Here is a 13,183-nt window from a genome sequence, read left to right on the forward strand (position 1 = left end):
CACCACACAGTAGAACTTACCATTTATTTCTTGTGTCAACCAGATCTGGGATATGAGAGACTGGGAGGGAGCTCTGAGGGCTCCCTAGAGAAGTCCACTCTTTAGGTCTGTGGCCTTGATATTACCTTCTGGCTCTAACACGTTCCTGGATCACGCTCAGTTCTTTGGGCATGCCTCTGTATCCCCAGTCTCTCTTAGTTCCAGGTCACTGTCTCTTGCTTTGATCTTAATCTGCTATGTTTCCCAGAATGCATTTTGCCCCGGTCAAAAGTGAAATAAATTTCCCGGGAGATCTGTGAGCTCTGGGATTAGGCCTGGGGTCTCCTTTTCAACACCAACAAGAAAGAAAGCCTAAATGGGAAAAAGTGGGGCTGACAGTGGGGGTACTTTAGACTAAGTTCATTTTCCAAGTAGTCTAAGTTAGACCCTAAGTGGGTGGTGAGTGGGGTTTAGCCCTGATTTAATTTACTTTATAGAGTAAGAGTACAATCCTCACTTAATCCTCATATTAAAAGAGGAGAAAAAGCCCGTCAAGCCTCCTTCCCCCTCAAGCTTGTCTTCCTTGTTATAATTATCCTTGTGCTTGTTATTATCACATTACTCTGTCATTATCATGCTGCTCCTCAAAAGAGTGGTCTAAACCCTCTGCTTCTCTTTCTTGGCCAAGCCACCTTTTTGTTCCTGGGGTGGTGAGGTCTTCCCCCCTCAACAGTGGACGAAAGCTGCCCTCTTATAGACCACTAATGACTTTCCAATAGTCAAATCCAGGAAACTTGTAAATTGTCCTCTTATTTGACCACTTCAAAACTTTCTTCTCATTTAGATTTGGTCATTATAATGTTTCAATTCTTTTTCTATTTCTCTGACTGCATTTTCACTATTTCTTGGGCAATTCTTTCTGCCTGCAGCTTAAACATTGATGTTCTCTGGGGTCCCCTCTATCTGACTGTCTGTCTTCTGCACATCTCCACTTGGATGTCCCTCTAACATCTCAGAATTAATATATCCAGAGTTGATGTCGTTGCTCCTTCGCTTATCATCGTGTCCAGGTCTGTCCTTCCTCTTCAACTTCCTGTCAATGTCACCAGCAGCTTTCCAATTGTCCACATTAGAAGCTCTGTACTCATTATTTTCTCTAGATCTTTGTCAGATATCCCCAATATCAGAGAGGTCTTCTCTGGCTAATCCCTAAGCGAAGTGCTAATCCTACCTCACCCCAGACTCCCTATCCTAGGGCTCTCCTTAGCACATATCACCATCTGCATACTAGATATTTTTCTATCTTCCTCATAAGAATGGAAACCCATGAAGACAAAGATTCGATTTTGTTTACTGCTATATTCCCAGTGTCTAGAGCAGTGCCAGGCACTTAGTTGATACTTAATTTAATAAGTATTTGTTGAATGAGTTGAAAGGAGCTTTGATTTCTTCCTCCGCTTTAGATCCCAACCTTCAGAAAGTTCCGAAGTTATGCTGTTTTTGCTTTGGAAATATTTCTAAAATCTGTGCTCTCGTTGGCTTCCTTTCTCATTGCCACTGCTGTAGTGACGACCTGCCACCCCAGAATACTGTCATGACCTCCTTGCTAGTCTCCTTGCTGTGGTTGTCTTCAGAGCCAATTTCTGCTCTACAAAGGAAGCTCTCTGAAACACAGTTGTGAGCGGCTCCTTCCTCTCCGTCAGTGTTCGCACTGCAGATGCTCATTAGTGCATCTATAGCCTGTAGTGCACTGATAGCCTGGGACTTCCTCTGCGGAGAGAGGCCTGGAGAAGGCCACCGTGTTGTGTCCCATTTCAAAGTTGAGGTTTGAGATGGGACTGACAAGCAGAGCTCACAGATGTGGGCCTTGACAAGTGGAGAGCTGATGAATTAGAGACAAATGATGGAGCCTGTTAAAAGAACATGGGAGAGATGCACAGAGTGCGGACTGGAATGACTGTGGGTAGAATTCTAGAATGAGTCATTACAACAGAGATCAACAGCCACACAGGGCACAGAGGGGCTGGGGGTGGGGGGCAGGAGAGAGAGATACAGAGAGAGAGAGAGAGAGAGAGAGAGAGAGAGAGAGAGAGGGAATAAATTCATTCATGCTGAAGTGAGATAGGATTTCCATACCTGCCTACACTGAAAAGCTAAAAATAGGGACATTGGGGAGAAAAATAGGGAGGAATTTTTTAATTCTACTGACATGAGCAATAAAGATGGAGGTTTGCAGAGGAAGATAGGTCTGTCACTCTTGAAAAGTTAGAAACATTTTATTTTGGGTATCCAAACATTCACTTTTTCCCTTGCCCTTCAAGCCTGTTCTCTCCATTTTTCTCTGCTGCCAAAACCTCTTCTTTAGGAAAGAGCCTAATACGTTTATCTACATAAGTTTGTAAAGCTTAATATGATAATTTTACATGTTAGCAAAAGCTCATGACTGAAGCCAAAAATGCTTAAATACAGCAGCCATTAAAAAAAAGGTCTGTATAACCCACTGTACCCAGCACAGGGCTAAACACAGTGGTGTTCAAAAAATATTTATTGAAAGATGTTCCAAAATCATTAATTATATTATCAAACTCTGGAAACAATCTAAATATCCAACAATGGAGGACCATTACCATTGATATGAAGAAATATTACATAACTATAAAAGGATTTCTAAAACCTTTTTAACAGCCTGGGGAAATGCTTATTATAATGAAATGTCAGTGAAAATAAACAGGATTCAAATTGTTACTACACTATGTCAATTATAAAAATCACATGCACAAACAGAAGACTGAGAAAATATGTGGGTATCTCTAGAATCTATAGGATTTGGTAATTTTGTTCCAACTTTCTATTTTTCTGTATTTATGAATTATTTATCATTGGTATGAGATAAATATTACAAAAGTAAACCTTGTGAAAGATTGATTGTCAGGAGGAAGTACTTTTCAGGGGTCCCGGAAGGAAGTCCTCAGTCACAGCATGTTGGTGTGGCCTGCTTGGTCTAGTACATGGGGAGAAGATCCCAGCCTCTCCAGTAAAGGAGGCTTCCTGGCCTGCCAGCAGAGGGTGGGATTTTAAGGTGGTTCAGCAGGGGAGAGCCTGACCTTTAGAGAGAAAGTGAGTATAAGGTAATGTAGGTGCGTTGGTGCTTGGAACATGGGCAGCCTTCCTCTGGGTTTCACTGTGCTAGGCTAATAGGCTGTTCCAGCTTCTGGAACACTTGGAGCTCCTGATTCTCCTTCACCTTTTGTTTCTTAAACAAGCTTTGCTCAGGTGTTGAAACATGTTTATTTTCACCCTGCTCCCGCGCCCTCTTCTATTTAAAATACAGCTGTGAGATTAATTGAAACCCTTTGTGTTGGTACCTCAATGATATTCTACATTAATATTTTTAAGAATTGAGGTTATGTGCCCTTGTAAGAAAATGTTATTTAGCATCGCGCCTATACCATAAAACCTACATAAAAGGCTTGGTGATCTTCATAAAGAGACCACAGATTTCAGTATTTATAAACAAGAAAACATTTTCCTTCCCTTATTTCTGGAAATTCCTTCTAAATATCTGCCTTTTCTTCTAACTTAAGTTGCCTCCCACCTCTTTCCCTTGAGATCTGTTACCTCTCCGTGGGAGAGCAAACTTCATAGGCAGTATAAACAAACAAACAAACAAACAAACCCAAAATAGAACCCCACAACAGCAATCCCTATCCCTCTCCAAATTCCTAATTTCCTGCACTTAAAATTAATTCTTAGCCTTTTCCTTGATTCAAGGATCTTAGCATCTAAAAGGAGAGATTCAACAACTTTGAAAACCTAACCAAACCTATGATTGTTTTTATTATTTGCTAGTTATTAAAATATCCAGATTCCAAATTAGGGGAAAGCTGGATGGCAGGAGGAACCGCGGAGGCGTGGGGGAGAAGTGTGAAAAAAAAGAAATCCCAGCTCTGCCTGGAAAACTGCGTGTGAAAGAGCCCGCTTCCTCCGGCAGGCAGCTCCAGGCCGCATTTTGCAGGCGGCCGCATCTGCCTCCCCTGTCTCCCTTACCTCCTTGATGTTCGGCACTATTTGTGGCCGGCGTGGTGGAAGGACACAGTGAGGTTCTCACCCCCACCCCCGCCCCCCGCTCCCATCCCCAGTTCCATCAAAGCGAACCCGGGCCAGCGCAAGGATCTCTGAGTTGTGAGTGTGCTGAGGCTGGGACTGTCACTCATTCTCCGTTCAGCGCGTGAACGCAGCTCGGCAGCCGCTGGCAGGAAACAATTCTGCAAAAATAATCATACTCAGCCTGGCAATTGTCTGCCCCTAGGTCTGTTGCTCTGCCGCCGTCCACACTCGCTTGCAAGGGAGGGGCACAGAATTTACCGCGGCAAGAACATCCCTCCCAGCCAGCAGATTACAATGCTGCAAACTAAGGATCTCATCTGGACTTTGTTTTTCCTGGGAACTGCAGGTACATTTAAAAAATTATTCTTTTCAGTCTGATTTGCTAATTGCCTTCTCCCTCCTACTCCTTCCCCGAGGAACACTGTTATTTGGGGTGGTTTTCTGTAGAATACTAAGGGTGGTCATTTTCGTGGAGCTGAGTAAGGAGAGCGTTGCCTTTGCTGCCCGGCCGAATCCCGCGCCCTCCCGGGCTGCGCTGGACCGAAGCTGCCTCCCAGCGCTCAGAGCGCCCGACGCCCCTCTAGTGCGTCCGCCCTTCCCACTTTGTGTGCCCATGGCGCTGAGAGCAGAGCAGCCTACTCCCTGGGACGCTGCGGCCGTGCGGCTGATGGGTAGCGCTCCTTCCCCGAAGGCGGGCGGCGGGCGGCGGGGTGGGGGGCTGCCGCGGCTCAGTGGTGCCGCTGCACAGGCTCGGATTCCGCTGGGTAGGGGCTTGTCAGCTCGGGCTCCGGGAAGAGTGAACAATAAGGCCTGGGCAGCCGCCCCGGATCGTTATTTCCCTGGGTCTAATAAAGTGGGGCTCGCCACCTTCGCGCCCCCCCTCCCGCCGAATAACGGTTTGCAAAATGGGGCGACATGGGCAGAATCTCAGGGCTCTGTGGCCGTTGTTGCACACCCGTCGATATGACGTTAGTTTTTCATTTGCCAAATTGCTGGTTAGTTACAAAGCCTGCTCTCGGAGCTCGGAGGGATGGGAGGGTCGGGCGCCGCGTTTTGACAGGAGGAAGTGCCGAGGGGCGGAGGGCGAGGAGGGCGTGATCCAGGCTGCCTAGTGTGTGTGCGCGCGTGTGTGCGCGCGTGTGCCTTCACACGCACCGAGAGCCCGCTGTTGCACGGTGTGAGAGAATGGCAGGTAGCCACCCGAAATGCTTCGCCCCAGTCTCCTTTCTTTGGGCGAGGTTCCTGATCCTTGCAAAGTGCGAACAATAGGGAGCTGGGAGGAAGACAGTAGTGATGCTGCCACGGGTGGCGGGGGATGCGCCGCCGCCCAGAGAACCTTCGCGGACGGGAGGGAGGTTCATTTCATTCTGGGTGTTTCCATCCCGGCCTCCCTGGAAGATTCTTGTGCGTGCCCACCCACCCCTCCAGCTACTTCCCCCACCCCACTGCAGGATTTGCGCTTTGGCGCTGTTGGACAAGAAGGAGGAGGAAAAGGAGCCCCGGCTGCAGAAAGCTGGGTGGGGTGGGCGGACATTCTGGGCGGGGGGCTTGTGCTGGGAAGCGCCGAAGGAAAGCCGGGGGGAGGGGGCTGTGTCGCTATCGCCGCTGCCAGGTGCCGCTGGAACTGCCCTAGACAGCCGAGCCTGGCTGGGGGAGCGCGCGGGGCGGGCATGGGAGCACCCAGCACACCCCCTCCCCGGGAGGCACAAGAGCTGCGCTCCGCCGCCGCCTCCAGCCGACTCCAGTCCCTCCCATGGCGACCAATCAGAGTGAGGCTGGCTGGGCGGGAAGCCGCGAGAGGCTTTTATTGCGGGGCGGGTGGCGGCCCAGAGCTTCCAGGACCCTCTCCTGGTGTTCCAGCCTAACGGTCTCGCTCGCTCCCCGCCGGGAGGAACCCTGCCCTGCGGCTGGTATCCCGCCTGTCCCTCGGTTTCCGAGGAAATAAAATGGAGTCTAGTTGGTCAACGGGAGGTGTTCTTCCACACGCGCCTCTTTCACGCAGACTTGAAGCATTCCTCCCGCCCCCTCCAGCGCCCACATTCGAGCCGCGTCGTCCTGGCCGGAGCGCGTCGCCTTGGAGGGCGCAGTGGCAGGGCACACCGACGCGCGTGCGCTGACCAGCGGGCCGCGGGTAGGGGGCGAAGCTGGGGGCGGGGCGGGATGGAGGCGGGGCCTTGGCTGGGGCTGCGGGGCCCCCAGCAGGAGGCCAACCCCAGTCCATTGGTTGCTGGGTCCCCCACGCCACCTGGCCGGTGGCTACCCGCGACGTACCCTTTTCCGTCGTGCCCATGAGTCTCCGCTGTGCGACCTCCCGTCGGGGGTTGGGGGGAGTGTGTTTCTCTGGCCTCCTCCCCTTTAGGTTGGGGCGTGACAATGGAGCCTTTGGTAAGCCTTTAGGGACTGTCCTTTTCATTACAGGATGGGTGTAACCCTCAGTGTTTGGATCCCCAGGGAGTTGCGTAGGTACACGCCCAGTCCAGGGAATCCCAGGTTGAGATGTTCGCAGCTGCCAAGACCAGGGTGGCATTCTGATCCATGTTCCTGGGAGGAAAGTGTCCTCATTCCGGACTAGTACTATGAGGATGGAAAGAAGGCAGAACGTGAAACACATACAAGGTTGCTTAACAAAAGAAAGAAGTTGAGCAGGTTTTCCAAAGAGAAATACTTCTTGTTTCTACCATAGTTAAAAAAAAAAAAATTAAGAATTCCAGTCAAAGGGTCAGGACGAAATAAGAACAATAACACACACACACACACACACACACACAGACACACACACACACTTTTGGCTTCATGTTATATGTCTTTAGGGACAGTGGAAGTTTTGTCTCTCTCCACTCGGTGCTTTTGAAAATTTAGATATAAGGAGTGCCAACCTTAGTAAACCCAACGAATTAGATTTGCTGCCCCTCTCTTATTTTGGTGTCTTCTGCTCTTTAGGAATAAAACGAAAAGTGGAATTATATAGCAAATATGAGTCTTTTCTAACAGCAGTTTTGGATGTTTTATAGAAAATTGATTTGAATGATCTGGAATGGTTAGGTCATATGTTTATTTGATAATTTTACAGTCTTCTTCCAATTTAACTTGCTGGAGTCAAGGAATGGATAGGACTGGTTTTCTAACAAGACAGCACCAGAATAAGAACAAAGAACACCTGTGCTACCTTACAAAAAGATAGCTAGCACGTATATGTATATAGCGTTATATTATAATATCCCTTCCTAAATGAATAAAGACATGTTTCAGCAAAGTTTGCTGTGAGCACAATTATGGTGAGCTATATTTTTTCATTGATTTTCATTTTAAGATCAGAAATGTCTTTCTGAACAACCATTTAACTGAATGCAATAAAGCCATATTTAGGAATGTGGAAAAATCTTTCACAATTCTATCCAAACACCAAAAAGTTGATTTTCTTTCAACAATTATTAGCATATATTAAAATATTGAAAATAATTTAGAACTTATTTAAAAATCAGCAGAGTTAAACAAAAAGAGAATATAACCTAGACATTGTAGAAGTGTGATGTCACTTATTTAATAGTTTTTGAGTTATTCTTCGTACTACAGAGGTTCTAAAGATCTGCCAAATGGGCTAAATTTTCATTAAACTAAAACTTACATTGTTTTTTTAAGTCGGTATTTTAAAAAGCTCCCCCCTCCTTTCCCCAATATATTGAAGCTGTTGACTTCTTTCCACACACCTTTACCCAGGATCTACATTTTTTTTTTTTCAAAGTACTAGGTAGAATAGCAGAAAATAACAAGATATTTCCTTGTTAAATAAATGAAGTTCATCCAAGGCTCTGTGCTAAGTGACTAAACTAAGGCTTTGTTGACTTAATCGGTGACTGTTTCTTAAGCTTGATAGTTCAGGAATTAAGGTAGTAATTTTTTGCAAAAAACCAAAAAATTGTGGTGTTGGTGTGCTCTTCCCAAGGACTCTCTTTGGGTGCTTACTCAAGGCAGCACTAAGACCGAGAAATTAGTCACATGGAACCTCCCAGTACTAAGAGTTTTGCATAGTGCTTCTCTTTGGAATACATTTGACTTCCTCAGATAGGTAATACGTAATTTAATGTAAGTAATCTATATCTATATTTTTCTGTCACAGGAAACATCTTAATTGCCTTTCAAAATAAATAGCACCATTTTGTCATTCAAAAACTAGTCTTTAGACGTGACAGATGTTTTTGTTCACTACAGAACTCAGTTTCTTAAATTATAAACAGCATCTTGTAAACTTTACACTGCTTGAAATATAGACTTTGTAATATCTGATCCAACCACTTAATTTTTTTAAGGCGACAAAGCCTCTATTTAATATTAGTTTGATGAATTCCCCATATTTACGTCTTCAGTGTTAAAGAACTGTGGCTGCTCTCCAGACTGAAAGTGACTTCAGTGCTGCTGGCAGACCTCCAAGGATATTTTACAGACAGTCCTTCCTGTCTTAGTGTAAAATAAGTGATTGACTACCTGTTGCTAAAGAACAGTTTCGACTTTCCCTGCTGATCTTGGGTTTGTGGTGATGGAGAACAGAACCAATTGCCAGGGCAGGAGAGAAGGGACGACACCTGCCACCGTCAGTCTTCTGGGAGTAGTCAGCCTGGGAGGAGACAAAGCCATTTAAAAAAGGCTCTCCTGTACTATTTACGTAGTAAGTTTTTGAGCACACAAATATTTTATGGTGTCAAAATAACATTTTAATGTAAATTCCATAATTGATAATTTGTTAGTTTAGTGATCTAACAAATATATAGGCCAAGAAACACCTGGATCTTTAAAAGAAATGGCATCAAATTACATATAGCATTTAACTAGTTTTAAAAATGGGTTACTATTTTTACAAAATTGAAAACATGAATCAGCTGGCTGTATAATAATAATGGCTATTTGAGCTTTGAACGAACAAAACTAAGGTTAAGTTTCCTTTAATTAAAAAGGAAGAAATATGGGTAAAATTCAGAAATATGGGTAAAATTTTATACATCTCTTAAAATACTCAGCAAGTCTCTGAAGAATATTGTATGAGATGGCCTCTTAAGAAGAGGGAAATGTCCAAGGACCTCTCTGACTCTTTAATGGTTAGGTCTGTATGAGGTCCAGAGCTTTTAATATGAGAAAACGATGTAGTGAAACTATTATCCATAGTACAGGTACATGTGCTTACTACTGTAGGGCAATCACATCCAGAAGGCAATCTGAAGGTCACAGGCATGTCACCTCTAGCCCTTTTTGTTATTAATAACTCTTGGTGCCAAACCTTAAAACCATTTGCTGATGTAAACGGATGTAAAATATTTGGCGTTGCCAGTGGTGCTGTTATGCCCTTTCATTTCACCGTGTTGAAATGCTATCTTTCAGCTGAAGATGCTCATTAGGAGATTGCCTTTTGATGTTGGTCTGGGTGCCAAATGGCGGCCTTTCAGACAGTTTCAATGTGTTACACTAAGACACTCTTAGGTCTTGTCTACACACAGCCACTGAGTTAGCAGTTTTCAGGTGGGATGACACACACTTTTCTTTTCCTGCAGTATTAGTTTCACTTTCAAGCAATCAGAGACTCAAAGAAGGCTACACTAACAGGATAAGTCATTTGGTTTATCTTGTGTATGTATGTTTTTTTTGGGAAAAAGAGATTTTAATAAACCAACAATGCATTTTTTTCTCCCAGATATATGTAAATATGCTTTCCTTTCAATTCAAAGCTTACATCACTGATGAGACTTGAAAGGCTTGTGTATAACCTGTATTCTACTATACATTCATTCTCACTGGGACTTCTTGATTTGTAGCTGGAAACACTGGCAACATCTGACCCTATTTTCTGTTCTGTGTCATTCCTGAGATAACATGTAAAAAGGCTTTTGGTAACTGATTACCTCATCATTTAGGAATATTCCTAGTAATGTCACACTGTTTGAGATTGTGTTACATTAGGTATTCTCTTAAGTAGTTGATCAAACATGTTTATTGAGTGCCAGCTCTTTATCATCAGCTCTGTGGGGGATTACAAAGCACTGAGAAGAGTGGCTAATGATCCCGGGTTGAAACTCCAGCCATATATAATAACCCTTACTAGCTGTTTAATCTTGGGGAAGGCATTTATTTAATTTCTCTAAGTTTCAGTTTCTTCTGTGAAATGGGAAAATTGGTAATACCTACTTGTTCGAGTTGTGAATATTTTAGAGATCACAGGACTGCAGTGTGTGTAAGCTGTGTTTATTAATGAGAAAGAGGGATACATATGGCTCTAGAAAAAAAATATTCAGATAGCGTTTTCCTTTTAGAAGGACTTGAAAAAGGATATTATGAGAACATGACCTCTTCATTGATTAGAACTAGACTTTTAAAAATCATTGTTTTCTATGCCTGCACTATCATGTTGGTTATGGATACTTTAGAGGGAAAAGTGGTCCTATTGTAAGGTTGCTATTAGGACAGGAATGGATCTAGGTTTTATGAGGCCTGAAGGGTATAAAATTTTGCGGGTCCTCTTTAAGGAAAATACAAAGCTCATTTGCTTTTGCAAAATTTAGAAACCAATGACCATGAGAACACATTGCCAGGTCCCCATCCCCTCAGAACCTTGAAAGGAGCCCATCAATGTGGAGGCCGTGCAAATGTCTGACCTATGCTAGCAGCCGTGTTTTGGTCTGGTTGGGTCCACTTGCTTGAGAACACAGGCTAATTGTTCTAGTTTGTTGAACATGTACCTCATAAGTGTTGTTTGTGTATTGCATTGGAGATTAGAATCAGGTATCAAAATCAAAGTTATTTTTGAAAAGAAGAAGCTATTTGACATTTGTTTTATAGAAAATCTTAAGTGAGATCTGAGGTGATTTAGCATTTCTCATTGCTGATATTTTTGTAAATTACTAACTGGAATAAAATAAAGTAATTGCTACTATTATTATACAAATGTGTCAGACAGACATAAGTGTCCTATTGGTAGGGCAGGAAGTAGTTTTACCAACTAAAAGCATATGATAATGGAGAAGAGATGGAAGATTTTGTTTTATCTAAGAGGAGATAAACTGGATATATGACCCCAATAATTATAATCATCACTATACAATTCACAGATGTTTTGATATACATTATATCATTTGCTCTTCATATCATTTATTCAGTAAATATCTATTGAGTACTGGGTACTGGGGATACAGTGGTAAACTAAACATATATTGTCCATGTTTTCATGAAGTTTCCAGTCTAATAGTATAGAGGAATATAGACATTAAACAAGTAACACACACATGTGTTGATAATTAAAAATTCTGATCAAAAGTGAGTAAAGAAACAGGGTACTGTGACAGATTATCAAGGGAAACCCACCTGTGACAAGGTGGTTAGGGAGGAGAGGAGTTAATGTTTGAAAAACTGTGAAATGGGAAGGCCAGATGGTATTCTCCTTTTAAAGCTTGGTTGATTGACTACTTAATTCAACAAACATTAAATCACAGCAAACGTTCCTGAATTCCTTAATTCAGCAAACTTGACTCAAATCTTGAGAAGGTCAAATAGTTTCAGGAATTGTGCTGGGCTTCAGGTTATAAAGTCAAAAAAGATATGCCTCTGCCCCTAGAGCTTACCATCTAGCGTGGGAGGGAGACATATTATACATATAAATAGAGACGTGAATTACATGCCACTGGAGCACAAGGAAGGAAGCAATTAACTCTGCTCGGGACTCCTCTGAGCTGGGTGTGGGGCAGGTCTTTGCATTCACTAGAAGGAGCAGGAAGAAGGGGTGATTCAGGCAGAGCATGAATACATACAGTTCTGTCCTGGGAACAGTGTGGGGGTTCTTGGAGAGAGGTGGCCAGAAATTAGGAGAAAAAAAATCTGTAAGGTCAGCCTGTGTTAGGTCTTGAAATAGAAACTGGGGGTGAGAGAGGTTAAGTGACTTACGTAGGTGAAGCTGGGTCCTAACATCCATTAGTTGGCTGCATTTCATCCTTTTCTAAAGTTAGGATAATTTAAATACATAAGCATCAGAATACATGCTAAGCGACTGTGAGTTTGCTTGGCTTCCGGACTGACTGAGTCTGATGGAAGTCAGGGAAGAGTGATAGAGTTGGAGAGGCAATATCACGGGCTTTGGAGTCTGACAGATCTGAGTTGAGTCCACTAACTGTAACTGATATTCTGCAAGTTGTTGCATTTCTGAACCTGCATCCCCTTCTGTAACATGGGGATAATGACACTTCCCTTATGGGTTTGGTGAGCTTAAATAAAAATCACATATGTAAAACAAGTAATACGCAATAGGTAGGTAGGTACTCAGTATGTGCTTTTAAAGAGTTCATCTTGAATAGAGATTAATTCTTGAAACATTTATTAAATAGATGTACTGGGAATATAATGTGCAGAGTTGTGTGCTGGAGGCTGAGGGGTAAAATAATGTAAGAGGCTTTCACATGGTGGGGAGAAAACACTTAGTTCAGATCAGACAGTTGGGAAATCATGAAACGTACTATGAGAATAATACCTAAAAGAAGGAGGCATGTATTAATTAATAAAAATTATTTAGAAAGGCAAAAATCATCTTGGTTGGTTTTAATGTTTGGAAAAAGGTGTGGAAGATGTAGTGCTTGATCTGGACCTACACATATATAAGAATAAATAGGGAGAGGAAAGTCCTATTTCTCCATAGGAGGAGATGAGTCTAGCTACGTAGATAATTGGCATTGAAGAACTGTGAAAGCAGACTGGATATTGGGACAAGGCTTATTAAAACCTGAAGTGCTAGACAAAGGAAAGGGGTACAGCTGTGGATGTTAGAGAAATCATTTAAAAAATATGTTAAGAGTATAGTCAGCGATAGCAACTGAACATCTGTTGTGCTAGGCTCTGTGTAAGTATTTGATGTCAGCTATGATTTAGCAGAGAGACAAGTAGGAGCGAATTGGTAGAGATCACTGCAGTACTTAAAACGGTGTTTTGGTTCTATGTAGCAACCACTATATTGGCTGGAAAAAATAGTAGGTCAGTTAAGGATTTTTATTACATTTTCTAAGATGGACTAGATGGAGAACCCAGATGCTGGGAGATGGGGGAACCAGATAAAACTGGTTTGGAGGCCAGT

At 43.3% G+C, this 13,183-nt stretch overlaps 1 protein-coding gene across 24 annotated transcripts in view; it reads left to right on the forward strand.

Annotated features, from left to right (window-relative positions):
• Positions 1-4,092: 4,092 nt before the first annotated feature.
• The window catches only part of NCAM1 (neural cell adhesion molecule 1), a 312,470-nt gene continuing 303,379 nt past the window's right edge, over positions 4,093-13,183 (forward strand). For 6 of the 24 annotated variants that reach the window (XM_033119339.1, XM_033119340.1, XM_033119341.1 and 3 more), the window contains exon 1: positions 4,094-4,432. In XM_033119339.1, coding sequence (XP_032975230.1) covers positions 4,381-4,432 — 52 coding nt within the window. In that variant the 5' untranslated portion in view covers positions 4,094-4,380. Of the gene's footprint in view, positions 4,433-13,183 lie in introns of all 24 variants that reach the window. The other 18 variants (XM_033119342.1, XM_033119343.1, XM_033119345.1 and 15 more) reach the window with 7 other exon arrangements.

Source organism: Rhinolophus ferrumequinum, chromosome 11 (genome assembly GCF_004115265.2).
Source record: "Rhinolophus ferrumequinum isolate MPI-CBG mRhiFer1 chromosome 11, mRhiFer1_v1.p, whole genome shotgun sequence".
In the NCBI taxonomy this organism is placed as follows: Eukaryota; Metazoa; Chordata; class Mammalia; order Chiroptera; family Rhinolophidae; genus Rhinolophus; species Rhinolophus ferrumequinum.